This window comes from Sciurus carolinensis, chromosome 6, assembly GCF_902686445.1.
Source record: "Sciurus carolinensis chromosome 6, mSciCar1.2, whole genome shotgun sequence".
NCBI classification, from domain to species: Eukaryota; Metazoa; Chordata; class Mammalia; order Rodentia; family Sciuridae; genus Sciurus; species Sciurus carolinensis.
The window spans coordinates 107,567,292-107,594,492 of NC_062218.1; the positions used below are offsets into that span (position 1 = coordinate 107,567,292).

At 48.2% G+C, this 27,201-nt stretch overlaps 1 protein-coding gene across 1 annotated transcript in view; it reads left to right on the forward strand.

Moving 5' to 3' along the window:
* Nucleotides 1-328: 328 nt before the first annotated feature.
* Nucleotides 329-27,201, forward strand: part of Ppargc1b (PPARG coactivator 1 beta) — a 105,388-nt gene continuing 78,515 nt past the window's right edge. Inside the window, exon 1 of the mRNA XM_047555667.1 lies at nt 329-605. Within this exon, the coding sequence (XP_047411623.1) occupies nt 528-605 (78 nt within the window). The 5' untranslated portion in view covers nt 329-527. The remainder of the gene's footprint in view (nt 606-27,201) is intronic.

Consider the following 27,201-nt stretch of genomic DNA (forward strand, 5'->3'; position numbering starts at 1 on the left):
CCTTCCCCCTCTGGCCTTGCAGCCTGGGTAGAGAATCTCCACGTCTCCGGAGCTTCCCCCCGACCCTGAGATTGAAGCACATTGTGGTTTCAAAGAAGATTCTACGCCTCCTTGAGCCTCAGTTTCCCCCAGCTGTGCAGAAGCAGGTTGTCTCTCAGTGCCCGCCCAGCGCTAACGCAACGTGATTCGCTCTGGCAGGAGTGGGGGGCTGCCCGCATTGCTGCGCAGGCATCCGGCTGCTGGCTGGGGCACCGCCACCTGGCTGCGGGTGCTTTCCTCCCTGCTGGGGGCTGCGGGACCAGGTCGTGGCGCCAGACCGCTGCGCAGGAAAGTCGGGGTGCGACCCCTGGCTCGCGCGGCCGCGGTGCGGCCCCGCCCCCGCAGCTAAAGGCCCTGCGGCAGTCGGGACCCGAGCTCCGCCCTCCGCCTCCCGCCGGCCTCGCTGCCTCCTCCCTCGCTCGCTCGCTCCCTCCCCCCGGGCCGGCTCGGCGCTGACCTCCGCCGCACGCTGCAGCCGCGGCTGGAAGATGGCGGGGAACGACTGCGGCGCGCTGCTGGACGAAGAGCTCTCCTCCTTCTTCCTCAACTATCTCGCCGACACGCAGGTACGGGCGGCCAGGGCCGCAAGCCGGGGCCGGAGTGCTGAGCTGCAGGGGCTGCAGCCGCAGCGGTGGAGGCCGGCATGCAGCGGTGGGTGCACTGGGGAGATCGGGGGTTCCAGGCTGCAGAGCCCCCCTTCTACGGTCTTGCGATGCGCACCGTTACTGGGGTAGGGAACTGGAAGTCTCCCGGCGCGTGCTGGAGCACTGGGGGCGCTCGACTGCTGAGAGGGTCTAGCCTGGGCCACCTGGAGTCTGCCCCCCCACCCGGGGCAGACTTGGGGGCACCGCGCTTCCTTGGGGAGGTGGAGCCGCGCCAAGGTGTGGGGGACCCTCAGGCTGGCGCCGGGTGCCGTAGGCGCGCCCTCAGCGCCGGCACTTGCTGCCGTACTTTCACGTGGACTTGTGGCCCCGGCACAGGCGCTTACCCCTCACCCCCGGAGACTCCTTGTCTACCAGCCACCGGTCCCTAAGTGCTGCTCTTGGACCCCCATAGCTCCCCACCCGCGCCAGCAGCTCGGAGTTTTTCTGCCAGTTGCCGGCTAAGGGCTTAGGGGGTCTGCGGGGCACGTGGACATGCGGGCGGAGATAGCGCCTTCCTGGTTTCGCTATCCCGCGGAGCCCCCCGGGGGCAAAGCAGGCAGGATGGGGAGGAAGGACTGTCTGGGGGCGCCTGGGTTCCCCCTGCGGCGCGCGGCCCCGGCGCGCGCTCCACGATGCAGGGGGAAGGGAATTCGAGGCGGCGTCCGGGCTTTGGGTGAGCCCGGGAGCCCCACTGGCGACACGCGCGTGACAGGAGAGGTGCTCTGTTGTGCCGGGGGAGGGCGAGTAAGCTGGTGTTTTGGAGACCCGGGGGAGGGTACTGCTGGACAAGCAGTTACCGAAAATATCTGCATGAGGCGTGCGCGCCCCTCACCCTTTCCCCCCTTTTCCCCACTCCATGCCTGTTGCAAGCATAAAGTTTGGCTCCAGAGTTGGGGCTTTTTCTGCGGGCGCCCGACTGCGGGTCACCGGGAGTCTGGAGATGCTGTGGATCCTTGGAGGAGACCCCGGATGCGGGGACACGCCTGGGAGCGGCGAGGGGCTGCCCGGCGGAACCGGGCGCGGCTTGCGGGGGCTGGTTTGGTACCTGGAGTGGGAACGCTGGTGCCGGCCCGTTTTGCATAACACGGGAAGGGAGGGGGAAGACGGAGGGGGGCCGGGAGGTGGGAGGAGAGAGGGAAACTTTGCTTCTTGTTATAATCTGCCAGTCTTTGGGCGGTAGCAGCTGTCATGGGACCGGGTGGGCGGGGGAGAGGCTTGCAAGCTGACTCCTTGCGGTGAGACGGGACTTGGAGGGGAGACGCAGTCGCGGAGACGTTCAGCTCCCGGTAGACTCCGGGTGGCGACTTCGGGCTGGTGGCTAGGATGGCGCGGCGTCGCGGGGTGTAGCGGAGAAGAAGCCCGCCACGCGCGGGAAAAGGCCGGTCTTGGCCCTCTGCGGACACCGCTGCGTCCGGGATCTGCGGGGCCGTGTGGTCGGTGGCAGGCGCTATCGGTTGGGTTCTTGGCAGAGGCCGAAGGGGCTGGTGGCGTGTGATCGCGCTTGTCCAGGTCGGGGGCAGTGTTTGATGAGCGGGCTGTGCGCGCGGGTGTGTGTGTGTGTGTGCACACGCTGCGCGCGCCAGGCGCGTACCTTTACCTCTGACGAAACTGCGGTGGAGCTCCCGCCGCCGTCGCCCGGCTCCGTCACACGCCCCGCGCCGGTGTCTGCTCTGAAGGCGGGTCCCAGCCTTCGGACCTCCGGAGATGTTAGTCTGGGACCATAAGGACTGGTTTGGGGACGGTGACGGTGGGGAATGGCTCCTGGGAAAATGCCGTCCCCAGATCTCGCACTTGCGTGGGGTCGTTTCCAAACCTCTACATTAAGACGCGGGTGAGGGAGGCCTGAAATAGACCGAGAAGACAGGTTCTGGGATTCGCCGCAAGAATTGCCCGCTCTGGACCGTGGGTTTTAACTCCATCCTCATTGGCTCACCAATAATTAATTATTTGCCCTTTTAGCTGCCAGTTAGACTGCCCCGCAGGGCTATTTCACCCGAGGAAACTAGAAAATTGGGTGATTAGTTGTCAGCAGAAGCAGTGCAGTGAAAGTTAATCTGGGACGTTTGCTTTTTTTTTTTTTTTCAAACCACGTGACAGGCCGAGGATCTTATGATGATCTTTGCCGGCCCAACTTGGGAATGTAATTGATAGGACGAGCTTTGCTATCACCCCTAGAAGGCTCAGAGAGCCCTGCCGGAAGAGGACCTGGGCGGACCATCGGGGCCTCCTCATTTTACAGTTGGGGAAAGAGGCTGTGGGGAGTGAGCGGTTTGTACAGGACCACTCAGCCAGCGGGTGACAGAGCCACCCAGGACTCCTGACTCCAGGTCCTGTGTGTTACCTCGAAATAGCACTGGACCTTGGAGTCAGAAGGCCTGAGTGGAGTCACCTTCCCCACTCTCTGGCTGGGTGACCCCCGGAGCAAGCCATTGTAAACTCTCGGAGCCTCCGTTCCTCCCTCTGTCAAATGGGGCTGGTGGTGCCTGCAAGAGAATCCAATGGCTGGTGGTGGGGGTGAGCAATGTCTGTATGTGGGATGTCTGGTTGTTGCTGTTGTCCCCTCTTCCCCTAACCCTTCTCAAACCTTTCCTTTCTTGTCTCTTGCCTTGGGAGGGTTGGGGAAAGTGCATAAAAGGTAAATTCATTCATTGTCCTGTCCAAAAGATTTTTGTTGTCTTTGGTGTCTAATCTAGGGCTACATTAGAGGGAGAACTTGTTTAGGAGACTCAACTTTTACCCATTGAGGCCAAAGCACAGAAATTTAGCAGAACAAGGATTGTGAAAGTTTCTTGGAAAAGTTTTAAAAACGTATCTCAAAGAACTTTGGACTGGTTTCACCTTTGTTCAGGCTATGCCCCTTGCCCACCTACCCTGCATGGCCTTCTCCTCTAGTGGGCCTTCCCTGCCCTGCTTTCTCGCCTGGTTTTTATAATCTGTTTTTACAACCAAGTTCTTTATTGTATGAGTTCTGTGTCCAGTAAGTTATAGATGGCTAGAATTAGGCCCTTTTATTTCTTTGTGCAGGCATGACACCTGTCAGCATGCTGAGCCCTGTTCTTTGCTCAGCTCTTGGCTAGGCACATGGATTACACACAGAGGCACAGCTGGGCCTTGCCAAAAAGAAGCTCCCAGGCTGGGCAGGGGAGACAGCTGGGCAGTGAGTGTAGGGAGAAGGAATGCAGAGGACTGCAGCTGTGGGCAAAAGCCTACACTAAATATAGGTTGTTGAAGTCACTTGGGGATCAGTCATGGAAGCCCAAAACGTCAGAGATGGCAAGGACTTTATAAATCATCTAGTCCAACACCTTATTTAAAAATAATTATGGAATTGGTTAGAAAATTTTACTGCCAAGGATATAAGAAAAAAATAGAAATATGTAATCACTGTTAGTTTTCATTATATTTCCGGACTTTTTTCTTTCTTACGCATATTGACCACTTTTTTTTTTTGAAGTCATTCATTCTGTGTATACCAATTTGTAACTTGGACTCACACTGTATTATAACTTGCTTTTTTCTCCTTTAAATAGTGTGCTTGAACATTTGTCCAATAAATATTTTACTTAATATCTTAATATTTTAATGGCTATATGGTATTTCATTGATTTTGTTGAGGGTTGAACCAAAATATATCAACTAATCCTTTATTTTTGCTTATTTTAAGTTGTTTGCAATTTTAGTTTATTTTTTGCTATTGTAAGCGATGCTATATGAGTATCTTTGTGTGTATGCCTTCTTTCCTTTGTCTAAATTCCTAGAAGTGAAATTACTACATCAAGGGAACTATGCAGGCATTTGGTAAACACAATCTGATTGCCTTCTAGAGAGTGTACTAATTTACACACTCCCCATCAGTGTGTGGGAATGCTGTTTATCCATACCCAGATAAATCTGGTATTTGTATTTTTACCAGTCTGGTTCATCAAATAAATTGGCATCCTTCTTGTTTTAATGTGTGTTTTCTTGGATACTTTGTGATACTGAGCTTTCCCCCATAGGATCATGGGACACTTGTGTTCTGTCACATGCAAAGCTGTGTTTGTGAACTTGGTGCATTTTGCAATTGGTATTTGTCCCTGAGTTCTAAAGCTGGAACTGAACACTCAGAAGGGGCCCTTGCCTCTTGAAGACTTGGGAAAACGACTTGATGTCCTAGTGCCTCCTTGCCAGATCTGGAATATCACTGCCTCCACGGCCCTTGAAGCCAGGGGCCAAGCTGCCAGGTCAGAGTCTCTTGCCATGTATAGCAGCAGGTTGAAGTGTAGCCCTGGCTGGCTGCCTTCGCCAAACCCTTCGTCTGCATGAGACCAGAGGAAGTAATTTCTTCACCTGAGCTCAGCTAGGAACACATTCCCCAGAGACCTCCGCTCTACTTTCACTGGGCTCCCAGGCTGGTGCTAATGATCAGGGTGCCTAAGAAACCCAGGAAAGGCAAAGGCCCAGCAGCTGGGCCTAGGGGGCTCATATTTCCTCTTCACCTTGGGGCCTTCCTCTCTCCAGCTGGTGCAGGCCAGCCCTGAGCTCCACTAGGCCATGGTATGAGTCACCTTTTTTCTTCCCCCTCTGAAATAATAGAAGGAATACTGACTTGAGTCAGAAGCAGCCTTGCCATTGGGCCTTGGGCTTGGAAGTGAGGTCGTGACAAGAACATTGCAGCATTCACGGCTGTCTTCTTCATCCTCATCATCATCGACAGCTGAGCTCCTCGAGATCACTGCATTCTGCTGAGCCTTTTGTTTGCACTATTATATTTAATTCTCACAAAGATGCTGTCTAGTGTAGGTGCTTCTTTACAGTTTTACAAGATTTCACAGTTTGCAAGACTCACTGAGTTGCTGAAGAGTACCCGCCAACACTGCCTTGGAGTAAGTCGAAGAGCTAAGATTAGTGGGTGATGACCCTACTTGACCCCAGATTCCCAGAAGACAGGGATTGCTCTCTGCTTTTTTTTTTTTTTTTTTTTTTTTAATCATTGTTTTTCTAGCACTTGGGCAAATAAAGGCACATTTTATTAGAGAAGAAGGCAGAACTCTGAAGTCCCTCTGCTTCTCTAGGCCTCAGTTTTGTAATCTATGGAATGGGTATAATAGGCCTTTGCTCTCAGGGCTGGGAATAAAATACTATAATGTATATAAATGAGCATTGACCCTGTTGCCTTTAAAACTTGGAATTCTCTCTTTGAAACACTTTAGAAGGACTACTATGCCTGCAATCTTTTTTTTTTTTTTTTTTTTAATAAATGTAAATGAGAAAATTTTTTTAATTTGTAAGAGCAATGGAACCCAAATAAAGTTACTTGGAAGAGAATGTACAGGGTCAGTTTTGTCTGTTTTTCCTCCAGGGTAGTCGAATGGATGCTTCAGATCCATCCCTTGGACATTCGATTGATGTAGAATTATTAGGATTGGATTGATCTTTCTGTTCTCTCCCCTTCTTATGGTCTAGGTCCTGTCCCATTCATAAGTGAATTCTTATAATTACTATTAGACAGATCTTTGCTATATTAGACTTTGCCTTCTCCCATCTGTCTTTGGACCTGATAGCAGATCAGTCCTCTTAGAGTACATGACTAATGTCACTATTTAAAAAAAAAAAAAAAAAAAAAAAAAAAAGTTAAAATTTTTAAATTAAATTTTATTTTGGTACTGGGGAATGAACCCAAGGTGCTTAACCACTGAGCCACATCCCCAGCCCTTTTATTTTGAGACAGGGTCTTGCTGAGTTGCTTAGGGCCTCACTAAGTTGCTGAGACTGAACTCCTTTGATCTTCCTGCCTCAGCCTCCTGAGCTGCTGGGATTACAGGTGTGTGCCACTGTGTCCAGCATTATTATTGTCTTTTTGTTGTTGTTGTTTTTTTTGTTTTTTTTTTTAAAGAGAAGCTTTAAAATTGAGAGGAAGGTACAGAGATTTCTCATATATCCCTGCCCACAGCACACAGTCCACTTCCCCCACCAGAGCTGGCCACTTGTTACGGTTAATGACCCTATGTGGACACATTGTTATCATCCAGAGCCCACGGTTTCTGGTTGTGTTCACTCTTGGCGTGCATTCTGTGGGTTTGGACAGGTGTATCAGGACCCATATCCCTCACTGTAGTAACACACACAGTGGTTTCACTGCCCTAAAAATCCTCTGGGCTCCACCTGTTCCTACTTCCCTTCATTCCTGGCAACCACGGATCTTTTTTACTCTCTCTATGGTTTTGCCTTTTCCGGAATGTCATATAGTTGGAATTGTCCAATATGGAGCCTTTCAGATTGACTTTTTTTCTTACTAATTTGCATGAAACCTTCTTCATGTCTTTTCATGGCTTGATAGCTTAGCTCTCCAGTACTTTTAAATTGAAGCCCAAACTTTTAAACCTGGTTTTCAAGGGCCTTCAGGTTGAAAAGTATCCTTTAATCCTGAGTTGTCTAATTTCCTTACGTTTTAAATCAGGACTTTACCACTTACTAGCAGTGTGACTTTGAGCAAGTGACTTAACTCCTCTGATCCAGTTGGTTTATATACAAAACTGGAGATAACAACAGCATATTCTTTGAGGCCCACCCCAGAATAGGCCCTGGATTTTCCTCCAGGGAGCAGGGGGATTGACTCACACTGTTCTTTGTTGCCTCCTGTGTCTGCATTTCCACACTTTTGCACTCATCCTGTAAGACCCAGCTGCCCCGCGCTGAGGGGTTCCTTCTCTCGCTCCACCCCAGCTGCTCTGGCCCAGCACAGCAGTGCGCAGGCTGGTGGAGTGCTCTGGAGCCACCTGATGTGGTTGAGTCTTGCTTTTGCACCTTGCTGGCTGTGAGCCTTCAGTGGATCAGCTTCCTTGTCCTCATCTGGGAAGATAATGAGAAAACAGTGCTTGTTGGATGAGGTTGTTGGGAGGAGTGGGTGAAAATCAAGTGACACCCTGCGTCTCAGGTCACCTCACACATATCTGACATACACGACACAGCTCGTGTGCATCCCGTTGTGTCCTTTAGGAAACCTCTCCAGAATATTGAACTCTGACGGATTTTGTGGGATGCGTCCACCATTTGCCCACATTGAGCAGGCAAGTTCCTGAACACAGCAAGCGTAGAATATGTCCTCCCCAAGTGAGCGAATGTGCTAGATGGAGCCTCTTCAAGGCACACAGTCCTTCTCACATCTTCAGTCTAAGTGCCTGCGGAGAGATGGACTGATAAGTGCCAGGAAGTGAACTGGAATTTCCTCTGGCCTCCGCCCTCCTGTCACGTTAATGCATTCAGATCCTACCTGAACTTTAAGCCCGGCTTGAAAGCTTGTCCTCTGAGATGCCCTTCCAGCCAACAGTCCTGGTCTCTCATCCATCCACCACGCTGTGCCTCTCCCTGCCCTGTGGCTTCTGGACCAGCACTCAACCAAGGCTCTGGAGGGTGAGAAACAAGTGTTTCCATTCCAGATCCACATGGTGGTTGCCCATTGAATAGATGAGTTTTAGCGGCAGAGGAGCATTGTATGTTTAGGCATCATGTTGCTCTGAAAAGAACTTTTTCTTGTATACATTCACCTTGGAGAATGTCACCTGTCCCAGAGTAAACATGGTGAGACAGCATAGTGCACCCCCAGGCCCTGCCATTGAACTCTGACCATTACAGACTCTTGGCCACGCTGATTTCAGCTGCCCACATGTCAAGTCTCATCCCTGAGAGTGCCGTATATCTATAGACTTCTTTTTTTTTTAAGTATTGAGGATTGAACCTAGGGGAACTTAAAAATTGAGCCACATCCCAAGCCTTTTTCATATTTTGTTTAGAGACTGGGTTTTCTCTGAGTTGCTTAGTGCCTCGCTAACTTGCTGAGACTGACTTTGAACTCCAGAATCCTCCTGCCTCAGCCTCTTGAGCCTCTGGGATCACAGGTGTGTACCACTGGTGCCCGGCTATAAAGAGACTTTTTAAAATTTAATTGTTTGTTCTATTTAGTTATACATGAGAGCAGGGATGCATTTTGATTCATTGTTCACAAATGGAGTACAACTTTCATTCCTCTGGTTGTACCGATGTAGAGTCACACCATTCGGGTAATCATACATGTACATAGGGTAATGATGTCTGTGTCATTCCACCATCTTTCCTTCCCACTCCTTCTCCTCCCCTCATTTCCCTCTACACACCCATTCTTCCTCCATTCTTTCCTTAACCCTCACCCGCCCAAGTTACATATCAGCATCCACTTATCAGAGAAAACATTCGGCCTTTGGTTTTTTTGGGATTGGCTTATTCACTTAGCATGATATTCTCCAGCTCCATTCATTTACCTGCAAATGCATAATTTGTAAAAAGACTTTTGATGCTGTGTCATGGGCTTCCCCCAGTAACCCCAGAAGGTTGGTTTTTTCCCCATTTTGTGAGTGATGAAATCGAGATACAAAGAGGTTGGATCAGTTGCACTGGGTCTCATAACTGGTGAGTGGTTGACCTGGACTTGAAGCCCCTCTCTGGCTTGGGAGGGCCCTTGAACAGCAACAGATTCAGCTTGCCTTTCTCAGCAGAGGGGGCACCGAGGTGCCCAGGGAGGCCCCAAGCCTCTGACTCCCCAGCCAGTTTCCTGCTCAGCGTCAGGACATGGCTTTGAGGGAGGGGCAAAGGTGGGCTAGCCCTGTGAGAGACACTGGGTGGCCACTGGGATAAGGTCCACTAGCATCCCTGGACAGGCCACATTCCTCTTGCTCTTATTGTTACTGAATCCCAAAGGCCCCACCTGCACCTCTTGCAGGTGACTGGATTGTCTCTTTAGATGCTCAGGACTACTCAGTAAAAGAAGCAGGACCCAGGAAGGGGGCAGGGTGGTCAACAGACTGGTTCACAGAGCTCAGAGAGGAAGGGCCTGTCCTAAGGCCACACAGCTGGGCTGGGCATAGTTTGCAGGGTCATCGTGGCAGCTAGACTCCCCACGTTGCTCTTTTCTAGGACAGAGACTGAGATGCCACCTGGTCTAGAGTAGACTGTAGAGACTTACAAATGGGAGGAAAAAATCATTGATTAAATATCCCCAAAGCCTTAATTACTGCTCTGTGTTTAAGGTAAGAAAAACAAGCATTTGGCCTAATCATTTAGGTGACGGAGAGGGCTTTGAGTTCTAGAGTCGGGCTTTGTTTAGGCTAAGTCAGTCCTGTGGCCTTGGCACAGGATTTCTTTGTGTCTTAGTGTTCTCATCTAAAAAATGGGGCTGATATTATTTATTTATTTGGTGCTGGATTTGAACCCAGGGCCTTGTGCCTGCAAGGCAAGCTGTCTACCAACTGAGCTATCTCCCCAGCCCTGGGGCTGATATTTTATAGTACACATTTTAAAGGATTTTGGTGAAGACTAATTGAGTCAGTGCCTGTGTAAGGTATTTAGAGATGTTCAAACAACAGTAGCCCGTAGTATCGAATGAAGGAGATGAATATAATATGGACCCTGCTATTTATGTATTTGTGGGACTAGGGTTTTGAACCCAGGGCTGCTCTGCCACTAAACTACAACCTCAGCCCTTTTCTTTTTTTTTTTTTTTTATTTTTATTTTGAGACAGGGTCTTGCTAAGTTGCCAAGGCTAGCCTCAAATTTGTGATCCTCCTATCTCAGCCTCCCAAGAAGCTGGGATTATAGGCGAAGACTACTTCACCTGGATGATAAATATATTTCTTTCATTCGTCTTCTTCTTCTTCTTTTTTTTTTTTTTTGGTGCTGGGAGTCAAACTCAGGGCCTTGCACATGCTGGGCAAGCACTCTGTCTCTGAGCTGCATTCCCAATCCTACTACTTGTTTTTTTGACTTTGAACTCTAGGTCCTTGATCCTGTTGAGGCTCTGAGGTTCCTGTAGAGTATTTTATTTTCTTCCCCTGTACTTTTAGGGGAACTGAAAAGGAGTCCCATCTCGCCTTAGCAAATTTTGCAATACTGACTTCTAGGAAACTGAATCTAGTTAGATGCCACTTGAAGAGGTGAAGAAATACAGGTAGTGGTGAAGAATTCTGAACTTTGGAGTTTGCCTAAGTTTTCTCAATCAGGGCTGTTCCACTTCCTAGCTGTGTGACTTTAAGCAAATGTCTTAATCTCTCTGACCCTGTTGCTTCATGTACACAATTGGGGATAATAATAGTGTGCTTTTCTTAGGATCACCTTTTATTTTGGTTTTGTATTGCTTTTTGGTATTGGGGATTTAACCCAGGGGTGCTTAACCATTCAGCTACATCTCCAGGCTTTTATTTTTTAATTTTTTTTATTTTGAGACAGGGTCTCACTAAGTTGCTTAGGGATTTTGCTAAGTTGCTGAGGCTGGCTTTGAACTTGCAATGCTCCTGCCTTCAGCTCTTGACTTGCTGGGATTACAGGCTTCTTAGGATAATTTAAAGTAATTGCAGAGGGCACAGAAAGGTCACAGCACTGCCTGACATATAGTAAGCACTCAATAAATGAAGATGACAGTGACAATGACTTATAAAATATGAAATACACAAACGTCAACTTGAGCTTTCGGGGAATTGAAAGTGCCTTAGAGACCATCTTGCTTATGTTCTTACCTTTAAGTGAGCATGCAGACTGGAGACAGATGAGGGGATGCCTCCAGGGCCCCCGTCAGAGGCAGAATATGACCCCCTGCTGCTGTCTGTGGGCCAGGACTGGCTCTGTGTAGCAGGGACTCAAGTGTCTGGGACCCGCTGTCTGGAAACTCAGCCGGGCGAGCCTTGCTTGGCTGAGATGGATGCTCCCGGACAGCTCTGCAGTCGTATTTTGTCCCTGTATTGCCTGGCAGAACACAGTCATTTAGCAGAGGGAGAGCGAGGAGACTTAGAAACAGGCCCTGAGCAGTTGCAGCAGCCGGCCCACGAGTCGCTCCCTGATGTTGCCATGGCAAACAGCCTTGGCAACGTGGCTGCTCACGCCTTTATTTCTGGTTGCAGGCTCCTTCCGGGGAAGTGTGGTACCCAGAACACTGGGGAGGGCCCTGCCCTGGATTCTTGGCACTGAGGGTGGCCTGGCCTTCATGCTGCTAGCGACCCCACACAGCAGCACCTGCTCCAAGCATCTGCAACCCACCCTGCATGGCTTGCAGAAGCAGACTCCTGGGTAGGGCAGTGGGGATTCCAAATGTCCTTCCATCCAAGTATCCTTCTATTTGTCAAAGCTTAAGTGTGTGTGTGACCATTCCACTGTACCCCCACGGCAAGAGCAGAACAACATAAGCTGGACTCTGGCCTTATCTTCAATGATATCCTTCAACAACAATGGTGAGCAGGAGGAGGACAGTTATAAACTGCTCACTAACACTTTGAAGAAGCCACTCTTCCAGGCCCTGTGCTAAATTCTTCACATGTATAATCACTTTTAATCTCAGTGGGATAATCTCTATTATCCCATTTCACAGCTGGAAAGACTGAGGCTGCTCCCAGAGTTTGTGGCACTGATGCTGTTCTGCATGTCCTCTCCTAGACCAGGCAGATCCTGGAGCTCCTCCCATGAAGTATCTGCTCTCCTCACTCCTGTCATTTCCAGCCGTATAATTCAAGGCCAAGCTCTAGTGCCACCTTCTCTGATTCTCCCCTCTCAGAAGTGCCCTGTTCTTTGCTCTGTGACTTTACGCTGTTACGGACTCGTTGCATTCTTTGCCTTTTGCCCTGTCCTGTCACTCTGGTGAGGGATTTTTTCCTCTGTGGTTTTTGGTGCTGTGGATCACACCCAGGGCTTCCTTCACGCTAAGCACCTGCTCTGTGAGCTGCTCCCCTTCCTGTCCTGGTGAGGAGTTTGACTTGGCAGGCAACAAGGACTGTGCAGCGCTTTTTACCACCACTCTCATCATCGTTAAGAGTAATCATGCAAAACAACCAGCAGTTAGAGACTCCCTGGTATGTGCCGGGACTTAAGCAAGGACCTTTAGGTGCATTGTCCTGTTGAACCTCATCCAGCCAGTGAGGTCAGTATTGTGATGCATTAGGAAACAGAGGCTTAGAGAATTTCAGTAATTTTTTCCAAATCACCTGAGCAGGCAATGGGGGATGGCAGTGCTGGGATTTCAACCTAGGTCTGCCTGTCTCCAAAGCATATGGTACTGACACTGCAGTGTGGCTAATCTGGCTGAGAAAGGACCGTAATGGGGAAGGGGGTGACTAGAGGCATCCAATGGTGGCGGTGTGCGTGCGAGCCTCTGTGGTAGGGCTCATGGAAGTGAGTTGGATGTGGGAGAGGAGGCCAGCCAAGATGGGTGCATTGTTTGAGTTGGGGGGGTTCATATTGGGAGGGTATCCATTTACTCAGGACCCAGCGTGCACAGTTCTGTCCCCACCCCTGGTCTTCTGAGTGTGGTTAAGTGCAACACTGCGGTCTCTATAACAACCTTTGTTTCTGTTTATCCTTGACTTTCTCTCTTCTCTACCCAGTCAGCCCTGGAGTACCCTAAGGAAATGGGACCTCAGCAAGAGGGCTCCCCATGAAGTCCCTCAGGACCTTAACAGTTCCAGGCACACCAGAGACCCTCAACCGATACTTGTTGAATGACTCAATGAATGAACAAACGCTGTTTGATTTTTCAGAAAGTTCACCTACCATTTGCCTGGCCCCGTAGGCTCCTTCTTTGTACTTGGAGCCCTGCTATGATAAGTGGGTGAGAGGAGTGTGGGGACATTGTACAAGGGGCACTCTACCCTTGTCACCAGAGATAAGCCTTGCACACAGAGGACTCTAAGGCAAACACTTTGTGGAGCCTCTAGAAACCCCTATCAGAATACCCCTGCAGAGGGCAGGGCTTTGTGGAATGTCAAACCCTGTCAGAAATCCAGCCAGTGACTCTGGCCCCACTGGGGAGGGGCTCAGAGCTTCAGGAATCTCAAAAGTGCAGGGAGGTGCTTGGTCAAATGTCCCCATGTTCTAGGGAGATTGAAACCAGCACCTTACACGGAGCCTTATGCCCATGGCCCAGCTGCTTACTCCAGAGGAAGTGGCCTCAGAAGAAAGAGGAGTCCTGGGAGATGAAGGGGTGAGAGAGAACTCAGGGACCAGTGATCACAGTCTCCAGCCCAAGAGGGCTAGCTCTACACTGTGTTGACCTGTCCTTGCTTCCAGGAGTTCCCTTGTACGTGCCGCCCCTTAGCCGTCCTACTCTCACAGGCTTGGCAGTCATGTCCAGGCCTCATGACAGGAGAGGCAGCTAATCTGTTCTGCTAGCATGATTCCGTAGGCCTGGGGGAAGGAATGAGGTGTTACCTATGGACGGCTGCCCTGGTGACTTTAAGGGCCTCACTTAGTGATGGGGCAGAGGAGCCCAATACCACCCCCTGATTTCTGAATGTTTTACCATATGAAAGTACAAAGTTAATTGGCCATAAAAGCAGTGTCTCATGCCTGAGGAAAGCTCTGTTCTGCTCAGTGTTCTCTGAGGGAGTGAGGATTGTGCAGTATATTTTAATATTACTATAAAAAAAAGGGAAGTCTATCCAAAGCAGAAAAAAGTTAGCCTTTGGAGTTACTTATAAACTTTGCTTACTGTGAGCACTTATCCCTTCATAATGCCAGATGAATGAGGAATTAGACCTCATAAGCTTTCTTTGAAAGTTAACACAGTCCTGAAAACGAGGTATTGTCTCTCAGATTTCTAAGGCTGCATGGGGGAGGACAGTGTGCGGCTGGGCGTTGGGTCCACTGATTGGCCTCAGAAGACAGGGTAGCTTAGTGATTAATGGAGCTTGGCTTCAGAGTCCACCTGTCTGGTTCAAACTTTAGCTTTATGACTTTTTTAGCTGTGTGATCTACAGAGTTAGGTAACTGCTCTGTGCTCTAGTTAGCCGGCTCCAAATGAGAGTAATAATAGGACTTACCTTCCAGGCTTGGAAGAGCTAATCAGTAGCTCTCAACCACAAGTGCACATCAGAATCGGCTATGTAGTTAAAACACTCATAATTACACATCTGGGGCTATCCCAGACTTTTCGAATGAGATCTTTGTGTACAGGCCCTTGAACTTCTGTTTTAAAAAGCTCCCTCCAATGACACCCCTGCTCTGGTCCTAAAAGCCAGATACTATTTGTAGAGTGTCTGGCACTAACTCTGTTGGTTGCCTCCTCTCCTTGTTTTTTCCACTTTAGTTCAGAGCACAGGATAGCATTTAGTTGATGAATGACCAGGGGACAGATGGAAGCCACGTTACAGTACCTGAGTAAAGCAGGGTAACTTCCTTATCCGCTGGCATTTCTATTTGATTTTCACATCAGTCCCGTGTGGTAGGTAAAAGGTAGTGTTCTCATTTTACAGATAGGAAAATGGAATCCCACAAGGTGACTCGATAGGAAACTACAGCTAATTCATTTTCAGATATTTATCTTTATCCCATATCTACCTTCCTCAATCCCCAGCCACAGACCCACATGTGGGGCAACCTATCTGAAGAGGGATTACTTTAAGAGGTGGGTGGGGTGAAAGAGGGGGGAAAAGAGGGAGCCAGAGGAATGTATACCGTCTACAGACCCTTAGACTCTAGTCATTTGATTTATCAGGACCCTTAGGGATTAGAGGTGCTGGTCAATGTCCCAGGCCAGATAGTAGTTTAAGGGGAGCAACAGACTGGAGACCACTTCTGATGCTCAGATCACAGCCCTCAGCCACTTGTGTGACTGTGCAGAGCAGGTTGGTGGGGTCACGGGTCTGCCCGCTGGTACACAGAGAGCCCTTTGGCTATTCTCTCTGCCCTAAGGCTCTTGCTGAAATGCCCCCTCCCCTTCTTTAGGTCCTTCAGTGCCACCTCCTCAGGAGGCCTTCCCTGACCCTGCTCCTCCCACCACCATCCATTCCAGGACCAAGTTGTCTTTTCTTTGAGGCATGTCACACTGTGGGACATGCAAGGAGATTCCATAAGGGGCAGTGCTGCCTGTGTGGCTCCCACTGCGTCCATAGGACATAGATGGGGGTCCTGTACCTGCTGGGCACTCACCCCATGTTTTCTTTTCCTTCCTTCCTTTGCCCTCAACTGATTTTTTTTTTTTTCATTGTGGCAAAATATGTAACAGAAGATTCACAATTTTAACTATTTTAAGGGCACAGTTCAATGATATTAAATATTCATGATATTGTACAATTGTCACCTCTATTCATCTCCACAACTCTTTTCACCTTATAAAACTGAAACTTTGTATCCATTAAATAATAACTCCCCAACAGGGATAACCCCCTTCACACTCCCTGTCTGCTCTGACACCTTTAGGTGTCTCATGCAAATGGACTCATACAATATTTGTCTTTTTATTTTTATTTGAAATAGCTTGTTTCACTTAGTATAATGTCCTCAAAGTCCATCCATGTGGTAGCATGTGTCAAAAATGTTTTCCTTTTTAAAGTGGAAGAATGTTCCTTTGAGTACAAGGACCCACATTTTGTTTCTTGTTCATGGGTGGGCCTTTGGTTTTCCTGTTTTAGCTATTATGAATGGTGGCGCCGTGAACATGAGTATAAAATCTACTTTGAGACTCTGCTTTCAGTTCTTTTGGGTACATACCCAGAGGTAGAACTGCTGGACCCTATGGCTTATGCTATTTTAAGCTGTCTGAGGAACTGCCATACTGTTTTCCATTGGCCACATAGTTTCATGTTCCCATCCTCCATGCCCTAGGCTTCCAGTTTCTCTACCTGCTTCCCAATACTTGTTACTTTCTGTTTTTTTTTTTTTGACACTAGCCATTCTAATGGGTCTGAGGTGGTCTCTTATTATAGTTTTGATTTGCAGTTCCCTCATGATTGAGCAGTTTTTCTTGCACTTATTGGCCATTTGCAGATCTTCTTTGGAAAAATATTCAAGTCCTTTGCCCATTCTTGAATCAGGTCTTTTGGGCTTCTGTTGTTGAGTTTGAGTTCTTTATGTATTCAGGATATTAATCCCTTATCAGGTGTGTGATTTGCAAATCTTTTCTCCATTTGGTGAGTTGCCTTTTTAACCTGTGAATGGGGTCTTTTGATTCATAAAGTTTTAAAGTTTTCATGAAGTCCAGTTTATCAATTTTCTCTTTTGTTGACTATGCCTTTGATGTTGTTGTCCAAGAAAATGATTTAATCCAGTGCCATGAATCTTTTGCCCTCTGTTTTCTCCTAAGTATTTTATAGTTTTAGGTCTTTCATTAGGTCTTTGAAACCATTTTGCACTAAGTTTTGCTTATGCCATTAGGTAAGGGTTGAGTTCATTCTGGTGTCCCACTGAATGTTCCTTGAATGAATGAATGAATGAGCTCATCCCTTAAGCTGTACTAGCCACTGTGCTGAGCTCATTTAACCCTTCTAGCAATGCCAGGAGATTAATACTCTCACCCTGTTTTTCACATGAGGGACCTAGGCTCAGAGGGAGTGTGGCAGTGCTGGGGGATATGACTCCTTTGTTGACCAAACCATGCAGAGATCCCCAGGGGCCCAGCAGGCAGGAGTGATCAGGGTCCTGCCTCAGAAGTCCTGCCCCAGTGCCCAGTGACCTCACACCACTTTCTCCCTGGGTTGGGCAACAGCTCCTCCCTGTCCTGTGGGTGTGAACCAGGGTACCTGTCCTGCAGAGCCCTGGGCCTCCAGTCCTCTCCAGCTTTTGCTCTTTGTCCTAGTGGCTGAGGAGAGGCTGCCTGGCTTGTACTTTCTGGTCTGTTCCCTGAACCCCTCTGCAGGAATGTGGCAACCTTTTCCTGTAGTCTGTAGCCTCGCCTTCCTGGGGGTGGTAGGGGCAGTTTTGGTAGTCCTTGGCCAGGCACTGTAGCTAGAAAGCCCAGAAGACATTTAGGGTATCTTGGGTGGAGGCTGCTTTGCCAGAGTACGTTTCCTTAGAACCAGAGTAGAGCCAGATTGGGCCTGATCAGAGTAGCCACACTGGTCACTAAAGTCTTGGGAAGATCAGGGTGGTCTCCAGGATGAAGAGCTCAAGGTCCAGGGATGTCAAAGTGACAGAAACAAAGGAGAAGGGAGAGGGACCTTAGAGTCCACCACCCCAGAAGAAGAAAGCCTTCCTTTGCTCAGAATACCCAAATGTAGATGTTTGATGATCCAGTTGTGAGACGGCCACGGGAGAACTGTGTTCACTAGTTCCAGGTGATGAGCCCAGCCTGGTTTGGAGGGCCAGAGTAGGTAGACTAGAACAGTGGCCGAGAACAGCCCTGAGTCAGATGACAACAGGGTCTACCACTAGCAGCTGAGTGACGTAGAGCATGTCACATACTCTGCCTCAGCCTCAATTTCCTCACCTGTGAAATGGGGTAAGAATATCCATCTCAAAAAGAGGTTGAAAAATGAGCAGATACAGTCTCTGAAGAGCTTAGCATGACATCTGGGTGTTGTTATTATCATTAATAATGACTAATTATCAGTGACTGGATGGTCTGATGACAGCTTGTGGAGGGAACTGGTAGATCCCATGACTTCCAGAACTGTGGACAAGTATTTCATTCCTTATTCTTTTTCTAGCCATGAAGCACTCACTCACTCGCTCTGCAGAAAACTGGGGTTGCAGATCTGAGCAAGCCTTGCTCCTTGCCCTAGAAACGGATCTGCAGAAGGCCCTGGAGGGTGGCCAGTGTAGAGTGTCCAGACAGCTTTTGTAGCAGAAGGGTGTTGAAGGATGAGCAGGAGCTGGCTGACATGGTGGGGAGGGAAGGCGCAGCCCGTGTGGCTGGTGCATGAGCAGTGGGTGACAGGGGTGGGTGGCGAAGCTGGAAGAGCTGAGCTTCCTGGAGGACTCCAGGGAGGGTGCAGGGCAGGATGAACCAAGTGTCTGGAAGAATCACGAGTAGTGACACTAAGCTTTCCAGCTCGAGTCCCAGCTGGAGGCTGCTCTGGAGAAGTCTTGGGAGGGTTTCAGAAGGAGGGTGACTTTGAGAGTGACTAGTTTTCCCCGGGCCTCACAGGCGGGTGAAATGAGTGGTGTCACCTGTGATCTGCACAGTTCAGTGCAGGTCCTAAGCTGAGTGGAAGTCATGCAGGGATTTGCACTAGGATGGACCTGAAGGGTGGGGCACAAGTTCTCTTAGGTAGTCCTGACTGAAGTCCTTGTCCAATAGCACAATACTCTCCATCGTTGGTACCCGATGGAGAGGGAGAAGGCTAGTTTATGGAGTAAAGCCCTCAGCAAATTTAATGATGATGATAATTATTGCCATAATAATTATGACCACTACTGTTAACCTCATAGCACAGTGCTGTGAAATTCACACGGCACTTGCACATCCATGATTCATACCCCTGTGAGGCTTTTCATTTCCATGGCAGGTGAAGAGCTCAAGGTTCAGGGATGTCAAAGTGACTTGCTCAGTAAGGTCACTATTGCAGGAACTTACCAGGAATGTGGGGCTTTTGACCCTCAAGTCTGCCTGGTGGAGGAGGGATGGTGTTTGAAAGGAGCCCCTGAGCCATTCCTGTCCAGGCCTTGCCTGTGCTGAGTTCCCCAGATTATCTCAAATTCTCCTTGGAGCAATCATCGCCAGTCTTTCTGGAGTTGCAACATCCTACCATTGTGTGATTTTGTAACAGTTGCAACTGTGAAACTCCCCCAGAAAAATGTAACTTCCATTGATTCCTCCTGATTGTGAGTTGGGGAAGGACAAATAGAATGTTGCAGCTGCTCTGGAGATTAGCACTGGTCCGGGAGAACACTGCGCCTGGGAGTCTGGAGGGAGCCTCCCCGCCCCACTGTCCCTCTTTGCCGTGTGACCTTGGACAAATCTTGCCCCTTCTCTGGGCCTGAGTCCCCTCTCTCCCATCTCTGCCATCTGTGTCTCATCTTTCTATATGGCAGCTGTTTTAGTGTCACAAGCCTGAGATTATGAATCACCCGGCTGTGTGTCTTTGGTCAGTGCTTCCTGAGCAGGACTGCCAGGTACTAGAGAGGGAGATGACTTTCTGCAGGCAGATGGAGCCCGGGAACAAGCCCATCTAGGATGGGTGATGTGTTTCCCCCACATGCAGTGGCAAAGACAGTTGCAGGTGCTTAACTGCCCAGATTGGATCCCCTTTCCTGGTGACAGGTGCTCACGTCTCTCTGAACTGCTCTTTGGAAAAAATTTGTCAAGGGATCATGTGCCAAAAACAGTGGGTTGGAAGGAGGAGATAGCAGAGGAGGAACTCCAGGCAAGAGAATCCCCGATTCCCAACCTCCCCAGTGAATCATGGAACATTGGATAAGTCATTAACGGGGGTGGCAAGATTGGGTGAAAATTGGGAACTTTGGGCCAGATTTTTTTTTTTTTAAACAGCGAGTCATTCAAAATCCTCCACTGACAGATTATATTTAAAATGATTTCTTCCTTTTTTCCCATAGTACTATTTTGTCTCTATTGAAAAATTATTTTAATCTATAAAGCCAATTGCCTTATAACTCTACTGTCTGTTTTAGTTAAAGAAGTATTTTTATAGGGGAGGGAAGGTGTTCGTGAACTCTCAGATATCCTGGGTGGGGAGGGGTCTCGACTTGGCTGTGGGTGCTCTTTGAGGCTCAGGATGGCCATTCTTTGGACCATGTTTCTGGTGCCTTTCACACAGAGTTGCTTGCTCAAGTATGAGGTCTGTAATTATTTAAAGAAGGCTCACATCAAGTGGAAAAAGAGTGACCACAGTTACCGTACTGTGTGGCCAAGAGGCAATCCAACCCCAGAGGTACCCAGTTCCGCCCGGCCCTTGCCAGCTACGGGACTGTGCAGCCGGGTGAGTTAGGTGACTGTGAGCTGACAGGCAGGTCCAAGTGCACCCAGTGGGTGCCGTGCGGGCAGCCTGGCCCCACTTCAGCCTGGAAGGTGAGATCTGCCCATGTCCAGGGGAGTCTGCACTCTGTGCTGAACAAAACAAGTTAATGTACAGGCAATTTTATCTAGGAAATGGAAGCTAAAAATTATGAAATTTAAAACAAAAAAATTTACATCCATAAAACTCAGACAATTTGTTTAATTGTGCCGTAGTTTATCATCAAGCCCAGAGTGTTTTGGAGACATTACTTCTTGCCTGAGATTTTTATTTTATATTTTGGTTGTTTTGTTCAATGAGTGGAACATATATTTTTAAAAACTAAAAATTAATATTTCAAAACATTTTTTAAAGTGATATTTTAAACATTTCCAATGGTAGGAACTAATTTGTCAGAGAAAACGAGGCTGTCCCTACCCCACTGTGCCTTCTCTTTAGGAAACAGTCACTCTTAGCAGTTGGTGTGTTTCAACTTTCTTTTCTTTTGGTAGAAATTATGTGTGTGTGCGTGTCTATAAGTATATAATGTATTTATTTTTGTTACTGGGAATCGAACCCAGGACCCCACATGTGATAAGCAAATGAGTTTCACCTCCAGCCCCTGAACTGTAATTTTTCTTGTTAAGAAAGATAGGAATGCTAATTATTGGAAGTTGAGAGTATACAAATAGGCAAAAGAAACAAAATAAAAATAAACCAGCACCAGAAGCAACCAGTTATAAGCAGTGCTTAAAAAAAAAAAAAAAAAAAAAAAGTAACTTTGTAGGTTCTGTATCTAGTCAAACTTCTTCACTCCTTGAGCATACTCTTCCTGCTTCCCAGCCCTCATTTATGGACTGATTTTCTGCCCAAGACCTTGAGATGGAAAGAATAAGACTGTAGCCCTAGTTTATTACACACCATGTGACCTCTTTGAATCTCTATCTCCTCCTTCATAAAATGGGAACAGTCCCTGCTTGTTGTGAGAACACAGTCATCGTGGATCTGGAAGCTCATTCTTAGACGGGGTTATAAGCAGAGGTGCGGATGGGCTGTACCTTCAGCAGCCTGTGCACACCAAGGCCTCTGCTGCTGTTGCCTGTTGTTAACTCTGATAATACCTTGCTTAGACAATATCAGATCACCTCCAAGTCTTTCACATGACCGCTAGCCATTTACCTCAGGCTTCAGGTACCCTCAAGGTGCAGCTTTGAGTCCACACTGTATACTGCATCTGTCTCCGCATACTTTTGTTGATGGGTACAGATCAAGATAAACAGCCTTGCTGGGAGGGAAGGCATTCAAACGCAGGCTTCCTGATTTAGAATCTGTTACTCACCCGGGCTGTTGGAAGTGTTAACTGATCTACCTTGTGATGCAGGCTGCAATTGGAGCAGACCCAAGGGGAAAGAAACTGGTGAGGGTCGGTTGCTGGGGAGGGGGGCAGGCCCTCTCCCCCAGGAAGAACCAGCTGCCTGATCAGCTAATTTTCATGCCATTTTAGCATACACATGGTTCAGTGGGAACAAGACAAATGGACTTGCTTGTATATTTATTTTGAAAATGTAATAAAGGCCCCGGTTTAAAAAATTATAAAAGTACAAATGGAAATCATGCCTTGTGTTCCCATTCCTGTGTTTCTATCCCCAGAGCAATTCTGCACCAATTTCTAAGGTGTTCTTCCAGAGATAAGCCACACAAGCAGATAGATGGTCTGACTTCCTGCCTCCATTTTTTTTTTTTTATTTTAATAGCAACAGGAGCAAACTAAGAACAGCTTGGTTTGTGCAGCTTGCATTTTTCCATTTGCTATTTTGCAAAGATCTTCTCATATCAATATGTAAAACTCCACCTCATTTTTTGGCCTGAGTGTTGGTTTAGTCCTCTGTTGGCCTGTCAGGTTAGTCCTAATTTTGTGCTGCTGGTCTGCAGTGATATCTTGTAGGGCGTCATTTTGCACACATGTGACTTTATAAATACTTGAGAGGGGAACTGCCCAGTCCAAGGTTGTGTGCATTTTAAATTTTGATGAATATTGTCATATTCCTCTAGAATTCCTCAGAAGATTCCATCAGTTTGTTTCCGGAGAAATGAATGACAGATTTTGTTTCTTCACATCATCCCCAACCTGTTATGTTATGCAACTTTTTTGATCTCTGTCAATCTGGCATCCCTCTGGAGTTTTGATTTGCAGTCTTTCCGCATGGTGAAGGCTCACTTGTGTTTGCTTTCCTATGAACTGCCTGTCAGGCGGTTGATTCTAACTTTATTGATTTGTGCTGGTGAGCTTGTTTTACCCCACATAACCTAATATGACCCTGTGCCCTTTTTGGTGCCCCTTTTCCCTCTGGCAGCTCTGTTTGGAGTAGAAAGTTCTCTGGACTGGGCCTAGGGTCTCGTCTCTGGTTCACTACCTAGCTGCTGTGGGAGTGTGACTGTCACTTAAGCAGAGCCCTTCTTTCTTGCTGTATAAAGTGAGTATGTTAGTTCGACAGCAGAGTTGTTGGATTAGATGAGATACTGCATGTAAAAGTGTTTTTGTAAACTGTAGAAAGCTGTCACAATATAATATCACGTTAATATTTGCTTGATTCTGAGTGATTTGATTTTAGATACCCAACACCTTAGAGCTGAGTCATCTGGTTAAACAGATAGAGAGATGGAGGCCAAGAGAAAGAAGGTCCTTTCAGAGTTCACGAGGTAATGAGGCCCTGATCTATCTTGCTCTCGTAGGAGCCAGGGGCAATGTGTAGTTTCTTCAAGAGCATCCTTATTTTCACAGTAAAGTATCCCACCTTCCATGACAGCATTGCCGTTTCCTGGCTGACCTTTGGAGCTAAAAAATGCCCTGTTCAGCCAGCTGTTAGCTGCAGACCCTGCTCGGGTGGTTTAACTTTTGTGGGCCTTGGTTGTCTTCTTTGTGGAGGGCACAGAGCTGTGGGGAGGGTCATTGAGGCCATAGTACCAAAGTCTTGCCCATCTAGCACCTGCTGGGGGCTTGGTAGATGGTGTCCTTAGTATTGCTTGGCTTTGCAGGAGGTTGTGGCAGCCTGACTGGCAGAGTTCAAGGCCTTGCTGGTTGTTTGACCATGGGCATGTTACTTCCCCTCTCTGAGGTAGTAGTAACAGGAGTCCTGTTTGAAGAATCAGTGGGTTTTGAATATTGAGTACTTATCACACTGGGGCTACTTAGTATTTTTAAAAGTGCTTACTGATGTGCCTGTTATGTGCCAATACTGTCTAGATATTGGGGGTTTAACAGAAAAGAAGCAGCACCGCTGGCCTTGGGGCCCAATATGACTTCTGCTGTAGATTCTGTGGGGCCCTTCCTAGAAGCTATAAGGCACATGCCCTGAGGAAATTTGAGAATTCTTCCTGTCCTAGTAGGCTCTACAGACCACTTCCTATGAGATGCTGTTTTTGTTTAACTCTAGGAAACTTGACTCAGCCTCCATCCCGTCCCCTCCCCTGCCACAAGTGGCTGGGCCTTCCTGGCTGGCCTGTGAGCAGAGGCCACCTGAGATTCCTTGCCTGCAGATTATAACCCTGTGATCTGGGGGCTTGGTGGGTGCTGCCTAGGCAGGGTCTGGCTTCTGGACCTCTAGACCTGGGTTTCCTGGTTATTAATTGTCCTGCTGAGGGAAGCATGCTGCCCATCCTATCTGTTCTTAATACCTGCTTTCTGGGCCCCAACCACTGTGCTTGGACCTGGGGACACAATACTAGCTCACTCCCAGGACTCTTGTTGAGCTGCCATGGGGCGGGGTAGGGGGCAGAGAATTTGCAAGAGGATTTCAGCTAGGGTCAATCCTTTGAAGACAATAAAAAGTCAAGGACATGTGATGGAGAGGGACTGCCCTAGAGAAGGGTGTCCAGGGGCCTCTCTGTGGTGATGCTTATGCCGAAGGCTGAAAAATCAAAAAGGAAGCAGTCTTTGGGGAAAAAAGCATTCTGGGCAGGGGGAAAGCAAGTGCAAAGGCCCTGAGCTTTGGAGTTTGTCATTCTTCACAATAGGAGGCTACAGAAAGAGCCCTGATGTGTTTGGAATATTTGTTCAGAGCAGGTGATGTGCTAGGTATAAATGTATGCGGGCCCTACCTGAGAGGATGGCGGAGTCAGCCGAGAAGTGAGTGCATAAATACATTTTGGGCCATCACTCGAGTTCCATTATTTACTTGACATGAACAGGCCTCTGTAAGTTGCAGAATTGAGGTCTTCCTGGAGTCAGAGTGGCCCTGGCAGGCTGTTCTGACGGATGCGGGCCTCCTTGCTGGCCCTCCATCTAATGGTGTCAACGTCTGCAGCCACCGTAGACACAAAGTCAATTTCCACTCTTGGATCTGCGATTTAATGCCCGGCTGCTCAGAGAGCTGTGCAGAGTGGAGGTCAGAGGGGCTAATTGGGTAGCTTAATAAAAGGGAGGTTCCTAGAGCTGGAAAAGCTGGGTGCAAGGCAGGGTCACCACACAGAGAAACCTGTATAACCAGACCAAGGGCCATTCTCACCATCACAGCCAGACAGGCACAGGCCAGAGTGTGTGCCTTGGGTGCCACTGACCTGGGAGGGGGTCTTCAGATCCCCAGGAATCTGGGTTCTAGAGAAATGCTAGGTGGGCAGCTTGGGACATTTTCTGGCCTGGATTAATCTTTCCCTCTCACAGTCTGAGGAGTGGCCTCCTTTCTCCTCGTCTCCCCTAGTACCATGACCCTTGCTCCGGAAGCTGCACACACAGCAGTGTCTGTGGTTAATGCTAGTGGGTGCTGGGATAGGTCTACAGTGTGATGTCCATGTGAGGGTCCAGCTCACTGTGGTAAGGCCAAAGGTCACTCACTTTGTGGGTGGACTTGGGCTGGGTTAACCCTGTCCTGGGACAAGTCCAGTCATTCACTTCCTTGTAGATCAGAATTCACTCATTCACCCATTCTTTCACTTTTCCCTTGTCTTATCCATCCTACCTACATACATACTTAGTTTGTTCTTTCATTTAACACGTACTTACAGAATTACAGTCCACGAAGGGCTCCATGGGTGCTGGAGGAAGATCATCCCTGCACTGAGTCTAAGTAAGTCTACTGGGGAGAGGAAGAAGCAACCCTGTGAACTGCACTTTTGGTAGAATTAGGATTATATTCCTAACTGACTCTGCACATAACAGCTCATATTGGGAGACATACCTTCAAAGACACATACCGGGACCAGGCTGACAGATGAACATCCACGTGGAATCTCCTGTGTGGTCCTGCGCCCAGGCAGTGCCATCTTTTGGGCAGAGGGGCAGTTAGATGTGCTTCCCAGTAGTTCATCAGCTGGGGATTCAGAGATGACGCAGGCCAACCCTGCCCATGTTTCTAGAGCTTTCCTTCCAGGCTCCATGGTGTCCTGCATCTCTGTTGTAGGGTTGTATCCTGCTTTGAGTTTAATTTGACAAATACTTAATAATTGTTCATTTTTCATGTTTTAGAAGACGTAATTAAAGAAATGGCCATTATTTTATACATTCACAATTCTTATGTCTCATTCGAGTCATTTCCTGTTTTGTTTTTGAAATTTAAAAACACAAACTTACTTTTAAAATTTTATTCCAAAGGAATTAAATCTTCATTGAAGAAAATGAAAGAAGTACAGATCCATCCATTCCTCCAAAGTAGAAACCGCTCATGGTTTCATTGTGAGGAAGTGACCACTATGAGCATTTCTTTCTTCCCATATACATTTTTCCTTTTAAAAAAAATCCACTTATGCTGTCTTTGAGACTTTTTCATTTCACATTGTGTTGTATAATCTGTCCTTATTAAAGTCTTGTTAATCTTCATTAAGGTTTTTAGAAGGTTCTCTTATGGCCTTCAATTTTTTAACTTGCCCTTTTGATGACAGCAGGCTAGGGCTTGAGACTCTGTTTTGTAGTCTTTTTCTCTCTTCTTGGGAGCCAGTTAAGTTTTACTCATGACCTCAGTAATTTTACTCATGACCTCAGGCGAGTAATTGGTGCTTGTTGGCCTCTTTATTTATTTGGAAAAGGGGCAGTTTCTGTCTTGGAGGTGAAGTTGAGCCCACAGTGGGGCTGGCGCCTGCCTGCTGCCATGGAGCAGGAGGGAGGAGGTGCTGTCATTTCCTATTCAGTGGCCAGAGCCAGAGGCTGAGGGTTAAGTCACCTGCCTCACTGGCTGTTGACCAGTGTTGGACCTGAGCCGCATACAAATGGAGGTTGAACTGAGCCCTGGATGGGGTGGGTCCGTTTCATTGCAAAGAAGGGGCTCCTCCTGCCCCCACCTCCCTCCTCACAAACCAGAGGAAGTGAAATTTGGTTAAGAATGACCCATATCCTCACCAGGCATGCTTCCAGCAGTGTGGGGCAGCTGCAGAGCTGGGCCTTGGGGTTTGGGGGTGGGCAGACCTGGCCTCCAAGAGACCACCCACACCTGCCTTGGATCTTGAGCCTCAGTGAGTGAGGCTATGCCACTTCCCTGTCAGGCAGCTTGTTAGTGGCAGAGCTGGGATTTGAACACAGGGCTTTTCTGCTACATGTCTCCTGTTAGGCTCATTTGTCCGGCTGGTTGAAGTGTTATTTTGGGAAGAAAACTGTGGGGGGTGTGGAAGAAGCAGGAGGGCCATCCACAGATTCCTTCCTTCAGAGCAGTCATTCTTGGCCTGGGCTCAGCCCCACGGACACAGCTTGAGCCAGTGGCCCTCAGCAAAGCAGCAAATAGCAAACTGTTGGAGCATCGAGACTGTCCAGCCAGGCAGAAAACGCCACTCACACTCCTGGAAAGAATTGCTGGGGTGGGGACAAAGATGGGGCTACCCTGCTGCAGTGCCCCTGAACCAGGGACACAGTCTTGATATTAGCAGTCTGCTC